Source organism: Pocillopora damicornis, chromosome 7 (genome assembly GCF_964200805.1).
Source record: "Pocillopora damicornis chromosome 7, jaPocDami1.2, whole genome shotgun sequence".
NCBI classification, from domain to species: domain Eukaryota; kingdom Metazoa; phylum Cnidaria; class Anthozoa; order Scleractinia; family Pocilloporidae; genus Pocillopora; species Pocillopora damicornis.
In genome coordinates, this window is record NC_142676.1 from 15,184,559 (window position 1) to 15,210,130 (window position 25,572).

Consider the following 25,572-nt stretch of genomic DNA (forward strand, 5'->3'; position numbering starts at 1 on the left):
GATAACTCTTAGTCTCTTTTACCATTTGACCTCCCCTAAGATTGATTAGTATCTAATTTCTCCGAACAAGATCACTCCTGAATCAAACATTGAGGTCACAAGAAAAAGGGAAATGGTCACTGATAAAAAAAAGCCCTTGATTGTTACACAAATTTTACTTGTCAGCACCTTACAAACCATATGAAGAATATGCATAGTGATGTTAAGGTGGAAAGGGTCATGCTACAGTGTGTAATGAGCACTGGCAGTTGAGTTGTGGTTACCTTTTCATAAGGCCAGCACACAATACATTGTACATTAGAAATTACTGGTCATGGTAGAAATGAAATTGAAATTCAATATAGAAGGAGAGGAGTCAGTTTACCTCCTCTATTTACATTCATGATAATGTACATGACTACTGGAGAATAGGTGCAGGTGTAAGTTTGCATGTACATGTACATGCAGGAAAGAAGCGAATTTATGGTATTGTCAACTATTTGCATGATCAAGCACAAACTGAAGAACGAGTTAAGAAGAAAAGTAGAAAATAACATTCATTCTATCGCACAATTTGCCTTCTAAAATGTGAAATGAATGATGAAAGGGTTAAACTGGTGGTAAAATATTTTTAATTCTAAATTTGATTGCTTTTTCAGGCTATGCAGTTACTATCAGCTATAGAATTATGTCTTTCATCTGGAGAGGATGATTCGAATATGAAGAATATAAACACTGTGCAATCTTTGCTTAAAGAGGAAGTAGACAAGGCTCAGTCCCTGTTAGGCTCAAGTCATGATAAAGCAATTAAGGTAAGCATGTGCTGCAGTGAGTACTAAGTTATGGTTAAACCTGTGACTGACAGTCACAGGTTTAACCTGAGAGGATCAATCAACATGTCATTTCTCCTCAGAGAATCAATACAGTATCGAGTTAACACTTATGAGAATTTATCAACAGTGATCTCTGCCTGATGCAACAAAAATTGTATTATTGTGTAATCATCTCTTTGGAATAGATTTGGCTACAATTTATTTTTCCTTTTTTCAAAATATTTCAAGTGCTAGGAACAAACTTTTGAATGATTTCTGTTGAAACTTGAAGTGAATGTCACCTATGAGCATAACTATTCAAGATTATTAATTTCATTTTTTTCTTTATAAACTTCAAAAAAGTATCTCTCCAATAAGTGTTGATTATTGTTCACTCAGGGGAGAGCTTGTTAAGAGGAAGTTGATGACACTGTTATAAACTTGAGTTCTATAGGGTTGTCTTACTAGTTCTATGTGAATATTGTTAAATAATCTTTGAGTTGGGTTCATGTAGTTCTCTAACAGTATTATTTTTATTTTCTAGTGGTGTACTTGCCAGTTGAAGTATGCTTGTAGTGCACTGGAGAAAGTGTTTGCTGATTTGATCACTTATCTTCAGAGAAGCCATAAAAATCATGCTGCTCTCCCCATTGTTGCTGCCATGCAATCAAGAACTATGTACCTGCTTGACGTAGTCACCACTGATAACAGACCAACCTCGCCAGGGAACAAATTTCCGATGTTTATGGAGGCAGTGCGGAGAAAGACCTTTTCATCATGGCCTCATAAAGAATACAGGTATTAACTGATCTTTGCACTTCTAGTGGGATTTCTGTTCTTAAATGGACACAAGAAATGTCCTGAAGTTGTGAAGTGAATTTTGCATCAGTAGACCCTTCTTTTCATATGCATAGCTGAAAATAAAACTGGAATATTAGTTGAAAAATTCCTGTTACCCTCCTTGGCTGTCATTGTTGGTAATGAGAAAATTGGACCATAGAACTGTTTTTACCTCAATTGCATCAACTCTCTCCCCCCCCCTGCCCCCTTCCCTTCACTTTAATAATGTCCAAGGTCTGCAAAAATTAACTGATGGAGAGTGAAACAACAGGTACAACTGGACTTAAAAATTTTGAGAAGTGTATCTTTTTTTTTTTAAGATTTTTCTCTTCAAGTTTTTTGATCAGGTAATTGGTAACAATATTTTGTTGAAGCTAAGCCCCTTCTGCTGCAGATAATTGGGATGTATTTTTACTTGTGAAATGTATTAGCGTGACATATCTCTGTTGTCTTGTTTTATTTTCTGTTTCTGTAACTTATTAGATGGATTTTTTTTTTTACAAGGTGGGCATATCCAGAAGCCATGGCAAAAGCTGGTTTCTACCACCAGGTAAGTTTTGGACCAAATTACGTGTATAGGGGCACTCCTCGCAGCTACACTACTTGTTTTTGCTTGGAAATGTTGAGCAAACATTTCTGTGATTCATAAATGAATGGCATAACTGAGAGCTGATCAGATTGCTAGGATACTGGTGATTTCAAAGTGGTTGAAATGAATTGCAATCAATTATAGTGTGTCTATACATGTGTTTTACACAGCTCTCATTATTATACATTATTTGGCTGAATGTCTTTTTTTTCTAACTCATTCAGCCTAGTAACCGTGGTGATGACAGAGCTCTATGTTTTACTTGCAATGTGTGTCTGGTGTGTTGGGAACCAACAGACGAACCCTGGTAAGATAATATCACAGTATTATACTTCACCATTAAACCACAGATTCATTATGGTGAGCTATGCTCTTACTACTTTTAGGTTCATGTGAAACACATGTGCTGCATGTTGCTAGGGCCAGCAATATCTAAAAGAGTTACATGTACAATTATGCATAAAAACAATGAGAAAGATACTAATTTTTTCTCTGCTTTTGTTTATTTTATTTTTTAGGGCAGAGCATGAACGGCATTGTCCAGAGTGTTCATTTGTGAGGGGAAATAATACCATAAATGTCCCTATGTCAGGTTAGCGATATTCTCTGGAGGGTGTAGAGATCCAACAGTTTTAGTGTATCTATGTATACAACATAAATATTGTTGAATGATCCCTGAAGAAAAATCAAGGATATTACTTTGTGTTGGATCAACTAATAATCCCTTAATTTATATTTTTATTTGTTGTCATCATTTGCCTGCTTGATTTTGTTTACATAATGAAAAGAGAAATTATGCCATGGTCACTCATGGGAGTTAAAGCATTAAGGCAGTTCTGTTTCAGAATATGGTAATGACCATAAGACTTTTTAAACAGGCTTGAAGAATTTTTGAGCGAGGAAAACTTCAACCACAACTTGTTCATCTTCACTTGTTCATGTCAATGGTTATAGTTGTTGACTTTTGACTTATATTTTGCAGTTTCATTGGCCACTGCTCCCGCCTGTACCCATGAATCAGTTCAAATTCAAGTGAGTTCTCAAGTTGCAAACAATAGTTAAACAAATTCTTCATGTCCCTTTATCCCTTTCAAGATGTCCCTACGTAATGTTTGAGTGAAATCAAGAGTTACTATTTGTGATATGTGTAACTGGAGTTCATGAAGTAGAAGTGGGAGGAAGGGAGGAGGGGGGCAGCTTGGCTGAGGGGCTAAAGACACTTGATTTGAAATCTAGGTTTTATGGTCAAAGTCTCCCCTCTGGAACTCTATTGAATTTTTTTTTCCTCATTAGCCCAGAGTTAACTTCTCCTCTGAACAATTATGATACGGACAGGTTTGCCCAACACTAGCTGGAATTCTTAAAAATATTTGTTATGTACCTTTTTTTTTGTTTTGTTTTTTTTTTGTTTTTTTCTTTTGGTGTATTTATTTTGCTCCCAATTAGTATATACATGTAGGTGCTGTACCAATTTAAAATACTGTTCACAAGAGATAATTATATCAATATTTAATTAAATTTGTTTTTTTATTTATTTGTTTGTTTGTTTGTTTGTTTATTTGTTTAGTTATTTAATATTTAATTTGTATTACTTTGCTAGTTCATCAGTGAAAGCTCATGTTCACACTTCATGGCAACATGTAGTGAAAATGGACATGTCATCATCTGGGACATTCAAGATGAACTGAAGGTAATAATATTTAACTTATGAAATGTGATACCCTGAATGGAATAAATGATTGTTGCTTGTCCACTTCAGGCCTCCTTTCCCACTTAATCATTACCTCTCAGAATGGCCAGCATCTAATTTTTTCCTTTCAATATCACCACTGCATCAAACATTTAGGTCACTAGAATAAAGGAAGTTATTACTAACTAAAGAAGCTCTTGATTGCTTAAACAAATTGTCTTTGTCAGCAGGAATGAAGATTTTGAACTGTTGAGTTCTTCTTGAGAGGTTCAGAATGTATTCATCATCACAATTTCATACATACTTTTGAATGGCATCCATAAAAATTGTGTGGGTTTTTCAAGGGCACCTTTCCTTTAAGGGCTGGCTTAAAAGAAAGCACAGGCTGTCAATTTGACTTGTAAAATCCTGGAGACACTTTCCCTATGATTTAATACAGTTTGACAATGGAAGTCAAAAGATATCAGCGTTGCTCATGTTTTTTTGTTTTTTGTTTTTTGTTTTTTTTTTTTCACAGATCCATACTGAGTTTCAAGTAAGTCTACCTGATGATGTTGAAGAAACTCCAGAAGGAGATTTGCCATCTGAACACTTTTGCCCTCCTACAAGCTTTGTGGCTTGGGCTGAGCCTGACTATGAAGACATGGAAGGTACCAGTAGTGAGCCAGAGAAAGATTCCAAAACTGCAGGTGATCCACCAGAGAGCAAGGCAGCTGAACTGTCAAAAGAGGAAGCATCATCCCATAAGAATCCAAATGAAGACTGCAACAGTGGACAAGGTCTTTATCTTGAATTTGTGTAATGTTATTTATCTCTGTCATGTTAGTTCTTAATCATATACCGTAACTTAGAGTCATTGGTTCATTCACCAGTGGTAAATCTCCTATTTCTGCATAATAACTAACTGTTCAGTATTTTAGTGAAAATAAGGCTTTAGTGGAAGATTTGGTGGAATGGTGGTAAACACTGGTCAGAGGGACCAGTGAGACCTTGAGTTCTGGCTTTGTCACTGTGTTGTGTGGTTAAAATGATCCTCTTTCACAGAGTTTCTCTCCTCCAAGGAGATTATATCTTAACCATAATTAGATCAGGGTCATTTGATAATTTGCTAGGGAGGACTTGCAAGGGACAAGCATCATGTTTAGAAAAAGAAGTAATACTTGGCTCCTAAGCCTCTAGAAGATAAAGCCAAAAAGTTGCTCTTTCCTTTCACTCCCAAGTGGGACCTGGAACTAATTTCTCCTTACAATATCACTGTACACTATAAATAACAATATCAACTAGGGGATTATTATCTGACATAAAACCAAAATTCTCAGAAGCAATGTATGGGAAATGTGTAGGCAGGCAGGAAGGAGAATTATTGTTTAGAAAGATCTTGGGAGTGAAAGAGTTAGGTTAATAAATGGTCAGGCACTGTTTGTATATGACATGCTCATAAACACACCGTAAATGGTTTGTTATTGTTATTTGCAGATGAAAAGAAGAGTGCTGGCTGTCACTCTGAAACTATTGAAGAAGAAACTAAAAAAGAAAAGTTAGTTGTCTGTACTGTGTCTATCATTTGTTCTTGTGGAAAAGATCCTACAAACTCTACTAGTCAGAGCTGTCAATCATTTGCGCACACTGCTACATTACTTGTTGCAATTCTTATGCAAAAGAATTTTACTAGTGATTGTACCAAATCAGAGGACAAAGGTGATGTTGGTTGCAGTGCAGGTCAGCTTTGTCCATACATTTTGGTTTATGATATTGTAACAAATTCAGGAAACAAATTGGAGGAATCCACAACAAAGCAGGCTTTCAGTGTTGAAAGTTGTATTGAATTAGACAAGGATATGCTGATGCAAGACCCTTATGGATTGTCTGGGAGTGACGATGAGTTTTTATATGATGAGCTGCCTCTTGGCCAGCCACCACCTCCTGTTCTTCCTCCCGACACACTTCACTCATCTGTGTTGCAGAAGTTTGCTGAGGCTATAACTGGTGATTTGGGGGCAGATCCAGGAAAGACTAAGAAATCAAAAGAAGAAAGAAATAGATGTGCTAAACTTGTTCAGAGTGTTGATATGTCAAAAGTTTGTGATAATCGTTGTTGTAAGGTGTCCAGCATAGTCCCTTTTGGGGATAGTGAACATATTTTGGTTACTATTGTGTTATGCTCTTCCTCTGGAAACATAATAACAGCATATCCAAATGAAACAAGGACAAACTCCTCAGCTGGAACAGAAGAAAATTTTGTGGAAGGGACCCATCCTAAAACTCTAAACTGTGAGCACAATTTTACTCAAAGCACACTGGCAGTGTATGATATACTCAGCAGTAATAGTAAAAGAACGTTGTCTCCTCAGCCTTTAAGAACAAAACAATTTGCGGCTTCAGAAGGTCTGTTTAGTACTATAGTGGCTCTTCCACCAGAGAGCCATGACCTCATAGGTGACTTGAATCTATGCTTACAAGATGCAGAAGCAGAGTTGTCTCCAGAGAGACCTCTTTTGGTTGGTGCTGTGAAGAGCAGTGTCATCCTCATTGATGCAAACTCTCTTAATATACTCACCAAGTTTTCATTATCCAATGGAAACTCAAACATATTGCATGTCTTGAACTGTCCTGGGATGGATTGCCTTTGTGCATGCAACGAGGATGGAGCAATGCATTTCCTAGGTTTGCGTCGCCATAAGGCTGTGGAAGCAAGTCAAGGAAGTGTGGGGCAGGACAGAACAGATAGCATATCTCAGGTTCCCCCAGCAGGGTCTTGGTCACAGACAGGTGATTATAGCTAAGAAATAAAATCATTGAAATATTAGACCTTATTAGATCATTGGATGAGATGACAATTGTCAAACTGGTTTATCTGAAATCTCAGTTATTGTAAAAATTATTACAGGAAACAAAGAATCCTTTAGAATTTGCTTTGCTCTTTAGATACAATTACGTGGCTTTTTGCTTAGGGTTGGAGTGCCCAACTAGAATCAAGGATGCATGACACAGAAAGAATTATATGTGTCCTGTCTGTCTTCCATGCTTTGCTGCCCTTTCAGAATGTCAAAATTGTTGCTTTTGTCGCAAACAGGTCTTTTTTTCTGCGGGATTTTCTGATTTTGTTAATAACTAGCAGAAAAGTAAGCTTTTTCTGTGAAGTTGTTTTAAATGTTAGTCCTAAATGTGACACTGACCTTAGTACCCACCTTGTGTTTGAGCACACAGGAAAACTAAAATCAAATAAAACGCAACAACTAACCAAGGAGCCATTGAGATCTCAAAGTAAAAACAAGGAGACTTCCAAATTCTTATACCCAATCTGCCAAGAAATCTGTTGGAAATAGATTGGAGAATTTGCTAATCAGATCTTAAGGTGTGTTATGGTTAAGAGAGTTCCTCTACACACGAGTACAAGAACTGGATCTTTGCAACACTTCTCTCCACAGATGAAATGTTCATGATATTATTTTCAGCTTGACTTCCTGTTAAGTATTGAGAGTATCTTTGTGTCAAAGTCATAAATAGGTCATGCATTAAATTATGTTACAATGTGTTTGATGGCTACTTTTGCAGCTGTTGCCCTTAATCCAAATGAGCCAGTCTCTATGGCAACCCTGCTTTCATTGGTTCAACTGACAGAGTTTGTGATGCTGATGCCACGTTTTATGGCATCTGTGCCGTCTTCATGGGTGGAGTATCAACAGGATCAGCACCGGCTTTACCAGCACACCTTGGTAGATCCTCTGTTACACACCAGGACATGGAAATTGCGAACAGAAAATAGCAGGCAAGTTATGTCAGGGGAACACAACCTAATCAGAGGTGCCATCTGGTGTCCTTTGTTGTGTCATCATCTACTGGGCTATTGTACATTACGCTAGCATTTTCCAATAAATTTAGTGAAACAACAGCATTAAGTAATATTCAAGCACTATTAGTGGCATTTCCTCGGAAATGTTATTCTAATGTCAGGGCATTGCCCTGATACAGTGGAATAGAAAGTGAGGGGAAATCAGAAGCTAATGCTTTGTCAGTCTAAGGTTAATTGTGTGTATTTAGTGTTAACATTTTTCCTTCACTGTTTCAGATTTTTGACCAAAGAACAAGTTGCAGAAATTGTTCTCCCAAGATATTGCCATGTGGGCCATGTAGACGTCAGATTTTCCTTAAGCCCTATGACCACCCAACCAGCTACCAACGTTTACCTGGTAAAACCGCCATATCCTAGCTCCTTTAAACTCAGTCACAGGAGTTATCCACTGCCATTACCAGAACGTCAGAAGAAAGGAATACTAGCTTCGGCTCGAGAGCAAAACACTATAGTGTGTGGTCCTGTGAGCCTTAAAATGGGACTTGATAGTACAGGGCGTCATGGTCGTGTGACCCTTACGAGTCCAGAGCTGATCAAATACAGCAGCAGGATTCTGTTGCTAGTGTTTGACAGTTGTGGTCCCGGTGAAGATTTGGCTGAGTTATCAGTAACAGTGGCGAGGTTCAAGAACAACTTCCCAGGGGAATGTCACAAGTTGAGGACCAGTTTACTGGAAGACAGCAGCCAAAGACTGCTTGATATTGTTGTTGGATGTGAGCCTGTCCAGGGAGCAGTTAAACCTGATGATGGAAGGAAGTTGGCTCTGGAGCTTCTCTGTTGGATTGCTGGTGTCTATGTTAACTGGAAGACTGGGTAATTTCATTTTTTGAACAACGGCAATGCATGTATCATGGCTAGAGAAAAGTCCATTTGTGCATGATGTTATTAAGTCTCACTGTAGCATAGATGATTGCTCAATTTGTTAGGCTTAGAAACTGTTTATGATGACCAATTTACACTATCAACTCAATTGTTTAAATCAGATCATCTATTAGTAATCCCTCCTCCATTGATGCAGTTCCTCAGTTTCTTTAGAAACTTACCGCCTTAACACATACTGTATGAACTACCTGTAATTGTTATCAACCTGTGGAATGAAAAGTTGTTACTTCGAGGACCTGTTTGCCTTAATTTTGGCAAATGGCATTATAGAAATTCAGTACTGTATTACCTGTTTATTTGTAGGGTTTTGTTACTCACCAATCACAAAGCAGGTATTTAATGATATTAGGACTGAAGGCTCATATATGTTCTCGTGATATTTCTGCAGGGAGAGCAACTTGGTATGGGATGTGGAAAATTATCTTCCCAAGTTGATTCGAACATGTTACCTTAGTTGTGGACGTAGCATTGCTCACAAGTGCAGCAGACTGTTGATGATGTGCGCCAGGTATTTCACTGTTCGTACTTCTCTTTATACAGTAGATCCGAGTGTCTTGAAGTTGTGGTTTCCTTCGTTGCAGTACACAAATTAGGAAACCGCAAATGCATTTTTGTAAAAAGTCTGTCAGTGGTGAAGCCAATTTGTAGCCCCTTACATGTCATCAATTCAGTGGCCAACCTTCTTCGCATGTACTAACGTTGTAATACCTAATTGGCTACATTTTATCAGGTTTTCCATACAATTTACTAGCACCTTTTACACTCTTGGGTGGGGTGAGATGAGATGATCATTGTTGTTGTTGTTGTTTTTATTTGACATTGACTGTTTCCCCTATTCACTTCATAGGAGAGCTGTGAACCAAAGGTCTCCCACTGAATCCACGTCATCCTTCAGAAGATCTTTACTAAATGCGATCCTGGATGTTTTGCAAATAACTCCATGCGCTGTTTCGTCTGGTGCAATACACTGGCTGTTTAAATTACTTGCGGGATTTGCTGCCCAGGCTGATTCCACCCTCACTAGTTTCGTTTGCCTGGAGTTGTTAGAGTTTTTATCTTCCAAACTTGCTTCTTCAAGACTGCGAGAGCATCAGTTATTGCGTGCGAGGTTGGAAAGTTTGTTTATTGTAGAAGTTTAGCTCCCATTCTCTTCACATTTTGGTGGCAAATGATAAACGGATACGCGTTTGTGAACAATAAGCTTCAAATAGATCTTTATAGGTTTTCTGCAATTACACTCTGTATAGTATATGCAGAACCCAAAACGAAAGAAGACGAAGTGAGGGCAAAGACATCACAGACTTTGTGAATGGGTTGTAGGAACATCATGGGCGAAAATAATATGAAATATAATTGATATCTGACTATGAAATAACTGAGATACTCTGAGCGCCCTGATAGGTCAAAAACCATTTTTATTCTTATTGCAACGGTAAACCCCCGACTCTTGAACTTTTCTTGTGCTCTCCCAAAATCCCGCGTGGGCTATAACGCTGGTGAACCGATAGAAAGTGTGACGTATTGCTTAAATATAATTTATAATCCGCATTTGTTTGCTTCCGATCTCTCTTGTTTCTGGGTCTACTTGATGTACCAAAGGGTACTTACAGGGGATCAGGGGTAATGCAATAGAGAGAGGATTCATCCCAGCACTGGTTCCCAGGTTCGATTTTAGGACCAGGCTTCTAGTGAGAGTCATGTTTGTTGGTGATGCTCGACCTTTTCTTCGAGTGTTTTTCTCGGACTTTTTATTTTCCTTCCTCCACAAAAGCCAAACACTACAATAACTAATCTCACATGGATAACAGTGCACAAATAGGCGCCCTCTTGGAGGTTCATTTCTAGAAGCCTATTTGTTTTATATGTGCTTTGCATTCTTAAAAGTGAACATTAGTTTGTGATTTTCATCAGGTATGGTCTGTATGGCTCCCCATTAGACCCTGTTCTGTTTGATGCTTTGCCGCAAGCTTCTACCAGCCAGCAAAGTTCATCAGTTGTTAATGCTCTTAGTGGAGTGCCGCTGACCGTCAAGGTATCATCTTCCTCCGGAGGCTCCGAATCCAATTCATGGAGCAGTGTGAATTCACCGCTAGCTTGGCAAGGCCTCCTGGAAGTCCAGCCCCTTCATTTTGTTTGCTGTTCCACCAGCGATGGAGCCCGAGTGGAGAGGGGTGACAATCACCTACTATCTGGTGGTAGTCTGGGACCTTCAGGTACGCCGGTTCATGTTCCGATGATGTCTAGTGGGATGCCGACCGGATCAGCTTTAGCGCCAACACTGCCAACTGTATCAGCATCTCTCGCTGCTTTGGAACAAGAGCTCCACATGCTGAAGGTATCTTGCCACAGGAGAGAAAACACTTAGGTTTCTGAGAGCATATGACTAGCTTAAGGATAATGTTGTCTTTGAAATACATTCAAAATTATATTTAGAGAGTTTAGAGCTATCGCTTCAAAGACAGCATAAAAACCATCATGCCCTGCACAAGTCGCATCCAGGCCCTTCTGTTTTCTTTACCGTGGAAATATTAAATCTGTCTAATTCGCACGCTAGAACGCTAAAACGTTTATCACTTCATCCAATTGACCTTTTTTTTTATTTGACGGAGGGTAGTATCATTTTAGAAGTGTTTTTTTGCTGTATTTTTGTGCCATGGGAACATATTTCTGCATACTATCTGCCTACTTAAAACCCACAAAAAAATTACCAGCTTTCTCTCTATGACAGCTACATGACCTTTTGACCTCTGAGGATGACTAACATCTTATTTCTTCTTTCAATATCACTCCTGGATAAGACATTACGATCACGAGAATAAAGGAAGTGATCCTCCAATAAAGAAGCTCTTGATTTTTTAACAAATTCTCCTTGATAGCACCTCAGGAAATGTTTGGAGAACAGTATGGAGAACATGCATACTGATGTTAGGATGTAAGGGGGATTACTCTGTTTTTGAAATTTTGTAGTATTACTTATTAGCTCCCAAGACTGTAAGCACAAGATTCCTAACTGGCTTGAAAAGAGACCTTGTTAAAGGTTTGATGTCACAGATCTCCATCGCGTCGAGTCATGAGTAATGTCTGTTTATCAAGCTGACATCTTTCTAACGTTGAACACTGGAACTGTTCGTAACAGTTGTTTGAATGCTTCCAACGTTTGGCCTATTTGGTCATTTTTTACACGGACCAAAAACTGACTCCCTTTTATTCATTTCCTGTTAAAAAAAATTGTCTGTTTTTTTTTTTTTGTGTGTGTGTGTGTGTGTGTGTGTCGTGCAGCAACACCAGCTACAGCTAGTAAGCCTACAACAACACAAAAAGCAGTTAGAAAAACACAAGAAGGAACTTGAAGATATGTCCATGTGGCCTCTGTTTCCAAAGACCGTATACAAGCCTGGTAATGTATGGTCAGCTCCACCAAGTGCTCCCGCATTTCAGCCAACCACAGCTCCCTTGACTTCCACCAGTGCTCCTATCAACTTGGCGCAGCACAAGAAACAAGCAGCGGGCGCAAAGAAGATTGAGAGGGCAAGTGGTGGCCCTGTGTCCCAGCCTATCCAACAACACCTAATGCAGGTAGGATTGGTGGATTGCTGCTAGTACTTAAGTGCTAAAGCAAAGAGAAAATCCTGCAAACTGGAGCCTATCCTAGTCTCACCTTTCATTACTATCAAGGGACACCCGCTTTTGGAATGTACGCACTGAATGGTGCATAAACATATTTCTTGTCAAATTCATGTCTTGAATTATCATCCAGGAGTGTTGTCAAACATTGTCCATGAGTAGATCATGAACTTCAATGAGAACTCGGACAATCCGATTGCACCGTGCAAAGATACTACTACGTGGGTGAAGAATTTTTTCGCATAGACTTCATAAGCAGAGAAAATCATCATCAAGGGGTTTTGGGGAAGGGAGGATTGGTTGGAAGGAAGCGTTAAAATGGTAAGGAAAGACCAAGAAATTAAAGACAATGACGAAGAACAGCAATAATTTACTCCAATTTCAAATGGCCAACTTCAAGAATTGCCAGTTTAGCCCTGTAACTCGTAAGAGTTACTAATATCTTTTTTTTTCCTCTCAGTATCAATGTTACATCAAACAGTAGTCGAGTAAATAGTGCAAGTAAAGGAAATGACTGCCAACCAAAAGAGCCGTTGATCGTTGAACATGTTCTCCTTTTGAATACTATAAGAAATGTAGCGAACAGTATGGAGAATGTGCACTTTAATGGTAGGATGTAGAGGGTTCACAGTACATGTTATTGTTTTTCCCTCAAAGCTCCCGCAGCCACAGATGTTGGTGATCGACCGTCTCCACGCAGGAGCCCGTCATCATGTTGTTTTGGACTTTGGCTGTGTTGTCCAGCTGACAGATGTGTTGATTCCTCAGTGCTCAGACATCATGTCACTTTCCATTGATCTGTGGAGTCAATGGGATGACCCAGATGTACAGCGGATAGCTGTGGTGTCAGACATCAACCTTTGTGCTTTTGTTCTCAAAGATCTTTTGCCTCCTCCAGTGTGCCGCTATGTTAAGGTGAGATGATTGAACATCGTTGCGTATGGTGAAATATTACTTCGTTTACTCACGAGTTAAATTATTCAATGTGAAATCCCAGCCAATTCCGCGCACAGAGCTGCAACTTCTGTATTTACTCGATCACAAGCCGAGATATTCGTTGAATATTTTGCCTATCGGGTGCCCCGCTTGTTTGAGCGCAGCGCTCAAATTGAAAGAAAGAACCTTTTATCTCTATAAGTGATAAGAAGAAAGTAGTAACAGACCCGTTCAAAATATCCTATCTCTCTTTTTTGTTGGTTAAGTGGGCTTGCCCCGTGCACACACTTGCTTTATATTTGCCATATCAAACTGAAAAACATGCACATTTGTCAAACCGGCTTTTTCAGGCAAAGTTGCACCAAACTTTTGTTTAAGTTATATTCTTCGAATAAGCCCTCATCTGGGAACAAATGCAGGATACCTCCTCGCTTGGAGGTAGCTTTTACCTCACATACGGCGCTTTTTTTTTACACAAAAATCTGCTGCTGCAAACTGAATTAGTTTGGCTTCACATAACGAAAAATTTACTCATCAGTCTATTACGCCACTTTTTTCTTGTTGCAGTGGGACTCATTCAGAAAATCATCGAGTAATGGCTGATAACATTGAGGAGAAAATATTTTCACAAACCTTAGACCTTTTTTTGTAATCGAGGCATAATTATTGGTGCATTTGCGCCAGAAACAAAATTGCACTCGAGTTGGAACTTTTATATGATCTCGATTATCTCTTAAATATTCTAAAAGAGGAATTCTCAAGCAGATTTTACTAATATTGATAACATTCATATTATTTTCTTTATTTAGCTAACTGTAGTTGGAAGGCCTAAGACAAATGCAAAGGCACGTGTGAAGGTTGGAGAATTCTATGGTCATCCACTTTGTCGTCAGACAACCATCAGTGGGGAAAGTCAGCTTCTTGCTACAAGCTGCCAAGACCAGCAGTGTTTACCAATACTACTCAACCTCCTAGAAGACATCCACTGTCATTACAACTTGGCGTGCACACAACTGCGGACCCTGCTGCAGTCCTCTGAACCTCGAACTCCGAGGCCAGACGGATCTGGAGCTGGTGCATCTCTCACCGAAGAAGACAAGAAAGTAGAGAAAGCTTACAACCAGTGCCTTAACCTGCAGCAGCAACTTAACCTGGTGGAAAGGTCTATTACTAGACTGACGTCTAACACGGAAGGCAATAGAACAATTCCGTCTCTTGATGAAGCCAAATACGATCATTTGCAGGTCATCTGCAACTGTTTAATAGACACAGTGGTGGCATTAATGGGTGTTGGTCCTTCATTAGAGGGTTACCTTGCTAAACCCAAACTAACGCTTGAGTGGCAGCCCTCTCTAAGCCAAGTGACTCCTACCATGTGTGAAAGCTTGTTTCGTAACCTCTGTGTTCATGGTTCTCCTCAAAAACGTGAAAGGGTTGGCGCTCTACTCTTGAATGCTTGTGGTAGTAAGCCATGGTGGGGCGAATTTTTGTCCAATGTTCTGAAAGAGTTTTTTAGTTCCAGCCAGAAGTGCACGTTTCCCCAAGAAAGGTGAGAACCATTGTTTGAAAGAGTTATAAGTTCATTCTCTGTAGGAAATCACATCGCAGGTTTGCCTTGAATTGAGTTATCGTTGTTGAGATACTCCTGGTTATATTTTTTAAATTTTTTGTATGCTAACAAAAAGTAGCATGTAAAAAACTATTACTCAAAGGAAGTCGTCACGACCGTACATATTTGGTTGAAAATATGTCTTGGTTAAACATTGAATTTTCTTAACTGATATGTATGGTTCAATGTAGTGGTTATGAGAGGGAAATAGTTCCCAGGTCTCTACAGTTTAAGAATTAGATAATTGTCGTATGTCATGGTCCTGGGGCCTTACCTTATCGATCTTCCTTATCGATCTTCCTTATCTCCCTACGATCAATGGTCAATCATAGACTCATACCTTTTGATGATTTTGCATAATCAGACTGTTTGCAGTATTAGTGCGCTTGAGCCAGCAGTCCCCTTCAATTGAACTGGTGCTCACAAGTTTTCTGAGCCTGCTAGATGGACTGCTCCTCGTGAAGGACCTCAAAGTGGACCTGGAGTCTGCAGACCTGGCATTAATCAGTTGGTTGTTACTCCTCTTGCAACATGTTCTGGATACTTGTATAGTCCAGTCTGATACAACTCCTTCTACGAACGGTTAGTGAAATGTTACATTGAATAAATTGAAAATTTGGTTTACGACAAGAGCTGTGGATGAAAATCACTTATGACATTGCATACTTTTTTTCTTGTCCGCAGCTACCGTACCGCTCACGTGTACCGTAGCATTACACGCGCGTGCAATTCCACGCATTGCACGTGCGAAACACGCACGCTGTGCTTCATTGCACGAATCTGCGTATAAAGAACTCCACACGTTCACCTTCACACAATGGAAGGGTATGCAATTCCCACGAATTACACGCAGTGCTGCAATACACGCGAGCGATACTGTAGATATTGCGGTAAACGAGTGTCTAGATCTCTCTACCTCTCACACTGTAATGTAACAGTTTGTGCAGTGGCTATAGAAGGGTAAGTCCGACCATAGTCTTGGGTGTCATTTCAGGTTTGACAGTAACACTTCTTACTCCTTATAAACCTGAATTGGTTATGAAGTTGACTGTTTTACTTCTTTGCGTCAGAAAATGGGGAAAACTCCAAAGGATCGAATGGAAAAAACAGCGGTACCTCCTCTCCGATTACTGGCAAAACCAAGTTATCCAAGTCCACAAAGAGTAACAAATCTTGCAAGCGAAGCAGATGGGACTTCATGCTTCCAACTATACCGACTCTACCATCAAGTGCAAGCAGTGAAAGCAGTAGTTACTGGCACAGACACCTCAAGATGAGCAAGGGGACTTTGGCAAAGAAACCTCAGATGGACTACCCACAGGGGCTTACGAAAGGGAATGGAAAGCAACCTTATAAGGTAATGGTGATCCAAATTGGTATCCTGTCTCAAATAGCTTTAAAAAATATCAAATACCTTTGATAGTTGTGGATGAACGCTTTTTTCTTAATTTGTTCGTCAGCACATGAAGGACTTGTCCAAACTCCGTCGCCATGTTGATGAAGGAAAACCTCAACCTGAAAAGACAGCTTCCCAGCCAACAACATTTTCCACAAGCACCCCTCTGCCAGCGGTCACAACACTTCCTGTCATGCGCAAGATGGTCAGCTTTATTCTGAGTATGGATTCCTCGTGTAGTGTGGAATTGTTCTTGGTGGCATGCAAGGTGAGGTAGACTTAGAGTCTGAGTACTACTGAGTGGGTCATACTTCGAACTTTCATGTGAAATAGAAAAAGGGTCGAGTTATCGAGAATTTGGAACAAATTATTGGAAGCAAAGAGAAATAAAGAGTTCTCTATATGCCCCTAAAGTGTACACAGAAATTAAATTTAAGTATAGTACATAGCCCGGTCGAACAAAAATTGAAATTTGAGGTAGGATCCAATCAGCATACGTAGCTATGAACTCCTAAACCAGCGAAACCTGAATTGGACCGATAAATTTTGTACAATGCCAAAAGGAGGCAAAAATTACACAGCTGCTTTAAAATAAATAATTCAATAAATGTTTGAGCTCCATAGGATAAACCTACATACATCTAACGAAGAGTGGTTTGAGTTACCGAGAATAACTCTGTCACGGAAATCACACAGACATCAAGTTTGGTTCGAGTTCATTAGTATAGGGAGGCACCTTGGAACATAGCCAATCAGTTCACAGGATTTTGCACCTTAAAAGATGGCAATTTTGTTTTTCAATGTCCCATACATGTTACAAAATTCTTGCAGAAGTTACCTGTAAATGTAAGTATGGCCCAATATACCAGACATGACAGCATGAGGTCAATAAACCACAAATTGTGACACTTTTTTTGTTCTTAGCAGGGTAGAGGTATGGTGGTATTTTGTGTCAAGCTCTTTTTAAGACGTTGGTGTCAAGGCACATCCTTGCCCCAAAGTGTTTTAACTGCCCCCAGCCCTGTTTGGTCTCACAACCTCAACTATTTTTTATCTTTTAGGTTGTAGCTCATTTGGCGTGTGTAAGTGACCCATTCATCAGCCTTGTGGATGTCATCTCAGACGATCAGCTGGAGAAGCTGCTCAGGATGTGTGTGATGCCAAATGGGATGCAATCAGCTCACTGGGGAGGCCCATGGGCATCTCATGCACTCACTATTTTGTTACAGGATCTACTTGGTAAGGCCTATCAATGAAGTTTCAAACCACGTTTGGCTAGGATACCAAACTTTCGATGTGTCTGGACACGAGTTGGTAAACTGGGTCGAGTTAGCCTCTCAGGCCGGTCCAAGTTACAACCAGCTCGCTTGGGTTCTCGGTGTGTTAGTTATATTTGATCAGATGAAGGAAATAGCTTTATCTTAGTGGCCTTGTATGGAACACCTCTGTGCTGATTGGAGACACTGAAAGTGCTCAAAAAAGGGGATTTACAAGTCGCTAGGGATGTAGTTAAGTGAGGACGACTAGAAAAAAAAACTACAAATAAATGGCGACGTGAGTGATTTAATTCAAGAATCTACAGATTTGAAGTGGAGTACCCGCAATCACTGTGGCAGAGTTCCTCCGCAAGGATATAAATTATTTGTTTGCAGTTGTGGCTGTCAGCTCTGCCACTCAAGACACCTGCATTCTTGTCACAGGTATTGTATTTAATAGTAGTTTTTTTTTTATCTTGGTAGGTGGACAGGGAAGTAAAGTTAGTGATGCTTCAAGAAATGTAACCGCTCAGACTCCTGCAGCTCAAGAAAATGACACAGAAAGTTCGCTCTTGTCAAAAGTGACTGATTATGAGAAGAAAGGCTCCTTGCTGACTATGGATTACGGTGATATATGTCCAAGTTATGACTTGCCTATTGAGCTGTCAGGCTGGATGGGAGATTTTGGTGAGATTGGTAATGGTAGCGAAATGCCACAAGCAACACCAGTCCATGAGAAACCATCGGTGCAATCTTCATGGGAGGCTAAAGTTGCTCCACCTCCCCCAATCAAACTGTCATCTGCCATTGATATGAGACTCGAGCTTTGTCTCGAGATGGAAGCAGAACGAGATCTTAAAATGTTGGAGCACCTTCAAGTAGATGCGATCGCTAAAGCACTGAGTACCACAGGATCTCCATTTAGGGGAACTACTGAACAATCACGCAAGAAGATTCCCAAGAATGGCAACAGTGCTGTGGTAGGAAGGACTCTACTAACATCATTTAATAAAATATTCAATGACTGCGCCAGTGCGGATGTGGATGTTCCTTCTCTTCTGCAGTTGTGGCTGAAGATTCGATTGTGCGCTTCCAGTATAACTCTGGATACAGAATCTCTGAGCAAGCTACTCTCGCACGTGATACATCTTCTAGGGTCGCCTTCTCAAACGCTACAGCTTTGTCTGCAAGTCCTTACATGTGTGTCTGACGGACAATTTCGGAACTGTGCTAATATTGAATTTATTGCTTTTCTAAGAAACGAAGACCTTCTGCATTTTTTAGTAAGACTCTTATCTCAGGTACCGTCATTTGGAGGAGCGAACCCTCTTCCACCCAGTCCGAAGCCAGTGAAGGCATTTCTGACGTCGTTGCAGTTGGCTGTCAGTAGTCACAACAGAGCGGAGCTTTCCCAGATTTTCCTTGAACTGTTGCTGAAGACAACGCTTGAGCTGTGTACAGAAAGGTGTCTTACTTTTGTCTAGAAAACTTCATATGATTGGGTAGTCCTTAGAAAGTGTAATTGGTTTCCTGAAGGTCTAGGACCTGGTATTTTAGTAAGTTTGTTTTTTTCATGGGCACGGTTATTGCCATAGTCTTATTTACTTAAATCAAGAAATGGGATATAGGAATGAATTGATTATGTGAGACCCTAGAGCAGTTGAACTGGTTGAACACTACTTAGCAGCACAATTAGTGTCTGAAATTAAAAATTTCAGCGCACGGCTTAAAGCTGTTCATCGTATCACAGATGTAAGGACGTGTTTGCTTGATATTGTTGCGTAAAAAACAAAACAAAGTCAAACAGACAGACACAAACGAAAGTAAAGCGAAACAGTGCAATAATTCTAAACATGTGGTAAACGGGAACTGACCAAAGTGCTTTAATTTATTGCAGGCTTTCCAACAGAGGAGTAGTCCTTCAAGTAGATCCAGTTATCGATATCTTATTGTCAAACCCAAACACTGCGTGGCGTGAGGTGCAACCTGAAGTTTTTACAAGACTAGTGAAAGCGACCGGAGAGCTTGCTTTGGATCATCTTGCTCACAGGAGAAGTGTGAGTCTTCTTCCATCTGCGGATGTCCTCAGCGGAGCTACTGTGGATAAACTGGATGATAGTACATGGCTTGTTCAGCTGCTTAGTTTAGTGATTCAGGTGTTACAGAACTTTGTTGTGAAACCACTTGACAATGATTCAAGTCAGACATCAATAGACACTTGTCATGGAAAGGAGTCGGATGATATTCAAGGTGTAACCAGCAATTCAACTGGTGGCTCTTCAGTGTCTTTCAATTTAATAGATAAACTGGTGTCCGACAAAGCGATCTTCCACTGCTTGTTGGATTGTCTAAATCAGTGTACTACAGATAATCAAGGGGTGTCGGGTTCGACATCTGTCTGTGAAGACAAGGTTTCTACCGATGAGAAGACCTCAAACAAACCTGCCTCAGTTGAGGATGGAGTGGGGCAAATCTTGTGGGTGATACAAAAACACGTTGGTGACCAAGGGGTCTTGGTCGATGCATTTCTGACCTTCCTGCAGACATGCGAAAAAAATGGTGTGGAGTCGTGTCCGGCGTCAATGAAGCATTTGTCTGTTCCCTTAGTAAAGCTGTTCTGTGGGACTTTCAACTCCTCACAAGCTGTGATGCAGTTTTATGAAAAGGGTTAGTATCTAAAGGCGTAAATTAACCATTTTTCTTAGCATTTTTTGTCCACTTTTTCTTGGTAGGAAAACGTAAAAGGGTCAAGAGTAAGGAGCAAGGATGGCGAAGACTGGGCAGGTTGAAAAATTAGTCGAGGCTCCCTCAACAAGCGAAAAATGACATCAAGTGATTAAGACGCTCAGTTTTATTTTCAAAACTTCTGCAGTTAGACCATGACGAACTCAAGAAAAAATCAAAGGAAAAAGAAAATTGGTGCGATACATTTTTTTTGGAGAGATTTCTTATTAAAGACTATTGGTCATCTGGGCTATTTTCAGTAAGAAAAGGAATTCACTAGAATTATTCTTTTTCAATTCGATGCGTTGCTCTCGGCAGAGTTTCTCTTGCCTACTTATAATGTGTTTTGATTTTTTTCCGTGTTTACATCGCGTTATCTGAACACGAAGTGGCGATGAGGATTCACGACGGTTTTGCATACCTTTGACTGCGTCTCTGGTTTGCATATCTTTCAAGAATTATCTCTTACCCCCGACTATTCAGATGACTCTATTTTGATTAGGAAAAGGTGCTCTTTTTCCTCAGGAAATACTTCTATAAAAAAATGCGCGTGAATTTAAAAACGTCATGAATGTGATATCGCATTGCCATCTATACAACGCATGTACTGTCCTATGTTTTGTTAAAAAAAATTTGGGTCTTTGAGTTGTTGTTCTGTAGAGTTGTTACACTTGTGAAGTGTATTATTTATAATCTCAGGTGGCCTCGACATTGTGTGCAACGCTATCATGGCAGGACGAACAACATCATTGGACGGTTCGTCGCATGGTCTTCTCTTTGTCATGCAAGAACTGAACAGCAAGCCGAACAGGAGGGAACCAAGAGGGCTCTTAACATCCGTAGGAGAAGGAGAATTGGGCAAGCGAATGTTCAACTTTGCTCCTTATGGTGAGTGCCTTCGTCAATCATCAGGGGTTTTGTTTCCCATTGACAAAGAGAAATTCACAGTGGAGTGTCGAAAGTATTCCGGGTTTTCGTTTGTTGGCAGAACTGGGCATTGTAATTGGCTAAGAAAACCAGCGCCTTCCTCTTAACCAATCACATGCAATGTTGAAACCGAACGCAGGTTTTTCATCCCCTTCCTCCTCCTTCCCCCCCCCCCCCCCACCCCCACTCATAAATCAACTTCCCCTGTCTGTGGCAATTTGCTCATTTTTGGTTTCTCTTTGTAACCTTGCGATATTTGCCGTTTGACAGACCATTGTGCTTTAGCCTTTACGATACACAATCGAAATGCGCTCTCCTAAAAGTATGGAATTCACGTTGGATACTATGAGCTAAATTAAACTACGTATGTATTGCGGACATATTTTTCTCCTTTCTGCAGCCACCATTCACTGCACGTCGTCTTCAAAACATCCTCCTGATGCGCTGCTAAAAGTCACCGCACAGCATCGTCGTGTCCGCTCACCGGCTTGGTCGTATCGTTTTCCCGTCAACGAGGAATGGTGTGAGTTAGTTGTGAATCTGCCTACAGCCATCCTCTTGAATGAAGTACACATTCAACCTCATTCTTCGGGATTATCAAGTAAGTGTCTTTTTGTTTCTACCTGTTGTTGTTTACCTGAATAGATCTCCCTTTAAAATTGAAGCAAAAAATTGAAACCAGTCAGTTTAAAACTGTACAGTACATTCATCTTCATACCCAATGGAGCACCCTTAAATTGATGATCTCAATGAATTTTCCTCCTTCTTTGCTCTTTTCCCATTTTTGCTCTTTTCATTTTTCTCAAATTTGCTTTTCGCTTTCGTCTATGACAAAGTTATTGGAGTTTGGTGTCTATCAAACATTTGATGTATCTGTTTACTAAGATATTTCGTGCTTTGCTGTTCCATTAGCAAGCCCATCACATGTGGCACTGGATGTGAGTAGTGACTGTCAAGTCCTTGTACCCGTTTGTGAACCCGTCCTCACTTCTGGAATCACCACAATCAAACTTAAACTCCAACAGCCAGTTGTTGCACAGGTATGGTGTATATATGGCTTATGCTCTTGCTTACCACGCGGCTACGCGGTATGAGAGGTTTTCAGTGAAAGCCGCTTGTAGGCGGTCTACCGCTGGCCATAAGACCTTTTACCGGTGTCTATTTAGCCTGTCAGCATGCTCTCTTGTTTGGGTTTTTGACCTACGGCCTCCTTTTTTGGGCCCAGCCGCCTATAAAACCAACGGCAGCCAGTTATGGAAAGAATTTATTGAAACCTTGGATAGTCGGTTAATTTAGTGGGCTTTGTATTAGAGTCTGGTTCCTCGCTAAATTTACAAGTAAAAGTCGCAGCGAAATCTCCTTGCAGAGAGCTGCTCGCGTTCAAATTTGTGTGAATGATCACGGCAAGTCTTGTTTTAATTCCGACGACCGATTACAGCGACAAAATTTCGTTGGACAGGCAACGATTTTAAGGAAATTCACCATCTCACACAAGGAAATTGTCGCATTGGCTTGTTCCCGTGACGTTTCCTAGCGACTTTCTACTCGATGTGTGATGCTCAGAGATCGGCCCTGTTTGTTATTTAGGTACGATTCTGCCGACTGCTGCCCACTTGCGCGGATTATTTCTTCAATTGAAAGAGTGTTATAGTATCATTTTGAGGTCGATTGTCGAAGTAATCCTGGATTGGTTGGTGCTGTTGTACGGAACTCACTGATTGGTCAGGCAGACTTGCGCCATCCTTTTGACCAATTAGATTCAAGATTAAAACTGTTGTCCTTTGCTCTGATTTTCCGTTGTCTTGCTATAGTGTTTTTGGTTCAACGACATTTCTTCGACTCGCTTGTAAACAGAAAGTAAACTACTGTGTTATATCCTCGTGATGCGACGTTTGACTTTCATGTTGCAAAGCATTTTTCATTCCTATATTTTCAGTATGTCCATATTCATTGTCACCGTCCACGAGACTCGCGTGTGGTAGGATTGTCACAGATCAGGATCATGGGAGCATCATTACATGGGGTTGAAAGTGGAGTCGCTCAGGAGCTCCACCACTTAAAGGGCCAGTCAGCTAGGTAACTGTTTGTGATGCTTAGATGTCCACTGTGGTCGGATTAGTACTTAAGCTGCGGTTCGCTATGTTTGTTTTATGTAACTGGAAATCTAGTGATGCTTAAAACCGATGGTTTTTCAGTTTCAAATGATTGAATTTTTCTTTTTTTCTATCCAAGCGTCATAAATTTGCATTAGAAAATTTCACCTGGTTTAATATAGCCCAGTAACAAATCCTATCTGTCAAAGGAAGGTTCAATCTTTCCGAATGATTTGCCACAAAAACTATGTTTTTCTAACATTGAGAAGATACGAGAACCACAAACGTGAACGGGCGTACTTTGAACAAAAGGGATTCAAACACCAACTGATTAAATCTGTCATGTTATTGAATAAGGCCATCCTCTCCCCATCACAGAATCGCTCATCACACCAAAGGTATCATTCCGAAGCGATGAAATGATGTATGACAGTTACTCATGTTTTGTTTAATTTTTTTGTTAGCCTCGGCTGGGTACAGTTACTTGGTCAGTGCCTCTCGCAAGGACCTGAATTTTATCAGGAGACAAAAGAACCTACGACGCTGATCTCGGATGTATTTAGCAACTGTATCGCCCTGCTGTTATCGCCACGAAGGTTTGAACTCTCTTTCTTTTTTTTTTTTTTTTTTTTTAATATATACTTCGTCTGGGGAGCTAACTTGTATTTTAAGACTACGTTTCTACCGTCAGTAAAATAGTACATGTAGAAAAGAGATGTTAGAGTGACCAGCATCTAATTTCTCCTCACAGTGTCACCCCCTGAATCACACAGAGAGGTCACAAGAGTAAAGGAAATGATCACTAACACAAGTAGCTTTTAATTTTAAAACAAATTCTCCCTGTCGGCACCTTGGAAAATGTACGGAGAACAGTATAGAGAGTAACTATACAGATTTGAAGATGAAAAGGGTTCAAACGAACTGTTCTCCACAGTTTGTACATTATAACAGCTGTGCCAATCGATTCATGTCTTGGGTGAACAAGGGTAGTTCTCCTTAATCGTCATGTTCTCGTCTCGTTTCACTTCTGTGTGATCTTCGAAAGCAAACTTCATTGGGGATTTCCGTAATATAATAAAATTATGGTTATATTAGCAAGATGGTTCATGTGGAAATGAAACACGAATTTAAATCTACTCCTATTACTTCCGTTGAACTGCCGTGAATGATGGAAAATTTTGATATTCTGGAGGACGTGAAGCGGTAGAGTGATATTTTAGTAAAACTTTCGTTATCACAGACTCAAAATTCATATTTCAGTGCTGCATAATACATCAACTAGCAAGTTAATTTCATTTTAAAATGGCGGTGATGGCTTTTTTCCGTTTCAGTGGTCACTCTGCTTGTCTAGAACTGGTGCTCATGAAGTTGTCCAAGCAGTTTCCAGAACTGGGCACCATGTTAATGAAACAACTGTTAAAATGCCCAGGGGAGAAGGGAAGAAAGAGAGGGCCGCTGGTAAGCGTCGCTACAGTGGAACTTATATACCAGTTGGGAAAGAAACAGGACTCTTCATACGAAGACAGGTATGGCAAGCCGAGTGTTGATTGGGCAAAACTAGTGCTTCATCATCGTGGGCAAAAGTCAATCAATAATGTGGCTATATTACTAAAAGGCAACGTTAGGTCGCCCGCTCTGTAAGCTCAAGCGGTTTTGCAATAAATATATTGTGTATTGATCACGAAGTTCTTGTCTTCCTCCTGTAGATTGTTAGTGATATCGTCCTGGTTACGGTCCATCTGTGACTCGTCAACCTCTTCCCACGCGGCACCTGGGCATATTCAGTCTGTGGCTGCTGTCATCTGGAATGCAAAGGAAACTAACTCGGAGTCAGTTGTGAAACAATACTTTTCTGAAGAGCTTTTCAGGTGTGTTTCATTTAGACTTGAGTGTTTTACCTTCAATTAGAAGTTTGCTTGTACCCTTTTTGAGTTTTTTTTTTTATTAAAAAAAATCTATGTTAGCGTACAGAGAGTGGTATGTTGCTCGCACCAATCAAATCGTTTAGGGTATGTATCTCGCATCAATCAGATCGCCGCATTAGGTTATGTATCTCGCACCAATCAGAGCGTCGTTTTTGTTCTTTGGTTTGAGAGGTGTTCAAATTTCAACGAAGTTATGGGAGATTCGGAGAGAGCGGTTCATAAAATAGAATCATCTTTTAGAATGAGAAATGTTAGCTTCTCTTTGTTTTTAACGTGTATTTTACCACGCTTTATAAGAAATGCGATACTACTGGACAGATGAAAGATATCAGATTACCTATAGTAAACGTGTTACTCGTGCTGTAAAAATGATAGATAGTTGTTCGAGAGAAAATGGAGTTCTGTGCACTGTAGCACGATCATGGTTATTGTTCCTT

General features: G+C 40.1%; 1 protein-coding gene across 1 annotated transcript in view; it reads left to right on the plus strand.

Moving 5' to 3' along the window:
- LOC113668380 (dual E2 ubiquitin-conjugating enzyme/E3 ubiquitin-protein ligase BIRC6) overlaps nt 1-25,572 on the plus strand; it is a 43,641-nt gene that overhangs the window by 2,433 nt on the left and 15,636 nt on the right. Inside the window, exons 3-32 of the mRNA XM_027184270.2 lie at nt 639-791; nt 1,336-1,589; nt 2,136-2,181; nt 2,445-2,527; nt 2,739-2,812; nt 3,203-3,252; nt 3,821-3,910; nt 4,428-4,689; nt 5,387-6,679; nt 7,466-7,679; nt 7,980-8,576; nt 9,034-9,153; nt 9,493-9,753; nt 10,557-10,980; nt 11,925-12,221; nt 12,927-13,184; nt 14,015-14,754; nt 15,179-15,396; nt 15,885-16,171; nt 16,275-16,478; nt 17,272-17,449; nt 17,950-18,931; nt 19,364-20,133; nt 20,890-21,078; nt 21,518-21,718; nt 22,030-22,157; nt 23,054-23,193; nt 23,675-23,806; nt 24,542-24,736; nt 24,917-25,078. Of these exons, the coding sequence (XP_027040071.2) occupies nt 639-791; nt 1,336-1,589; nt 2,136-2,181; nt 2,445-2,527; nt 2,739-2,812; nt 3,203-3,252; nt 3,821-3,910; nt 4,428-4,689; nt 5,387-6,679; nt 7,466-7,679; nt 7,980-8,576; nt 9,034-9,153; nt 9,493-9,753; nt 10,557-10,980; nt 11,925-12,221; nt 12,927-13,184; nt 14,015-14,754; nt 15,179-15,396; nt 15,885-16,171; nt 16,275-16,478; nt 17,272-17,449; nt 17,950-18,931; nt 19,364-20,133; nt 20,890-21,078; nt 21,518-21,718; nt 22,030-22,157; nt 23,054-23,193; nt 23,675-23,806; nt 24,542-24,736; nt 24,917-25,078 (9,002 nt within the window). The remainder of the gene's footprint in view (nt 1-638; nt 792-1,335; nt 1,590-2,135; nt 2,182-2,444; nt 2,528-2,738; nt 2,813-3,202; nt 3,253-3,820; nt 3,911-4,427; nt 4,690-5,386; nt 6,680-7,465; nt 7,680-7,979; nt 8,577-9,033; nt 9,154-9,492; nt 9,754-10,556; nt 10,981-11,924; nt 12,222-12,926; nt 13,185-14,014; nt 14,755-15,178; nt 15,397-15,884; nt 16,172-16,274; nt 16,479-17,271; nt 17,450-17,949; nt 18,932-19,363; nt 20,134-20,889; nt 21,079-21,517; nt 21,719-22,029; nt 22,158-23,053; nt 23,194-23,674; nt 23,807-24,541; nt 24,737-24,916; nt 25,079-25,572) is intronic.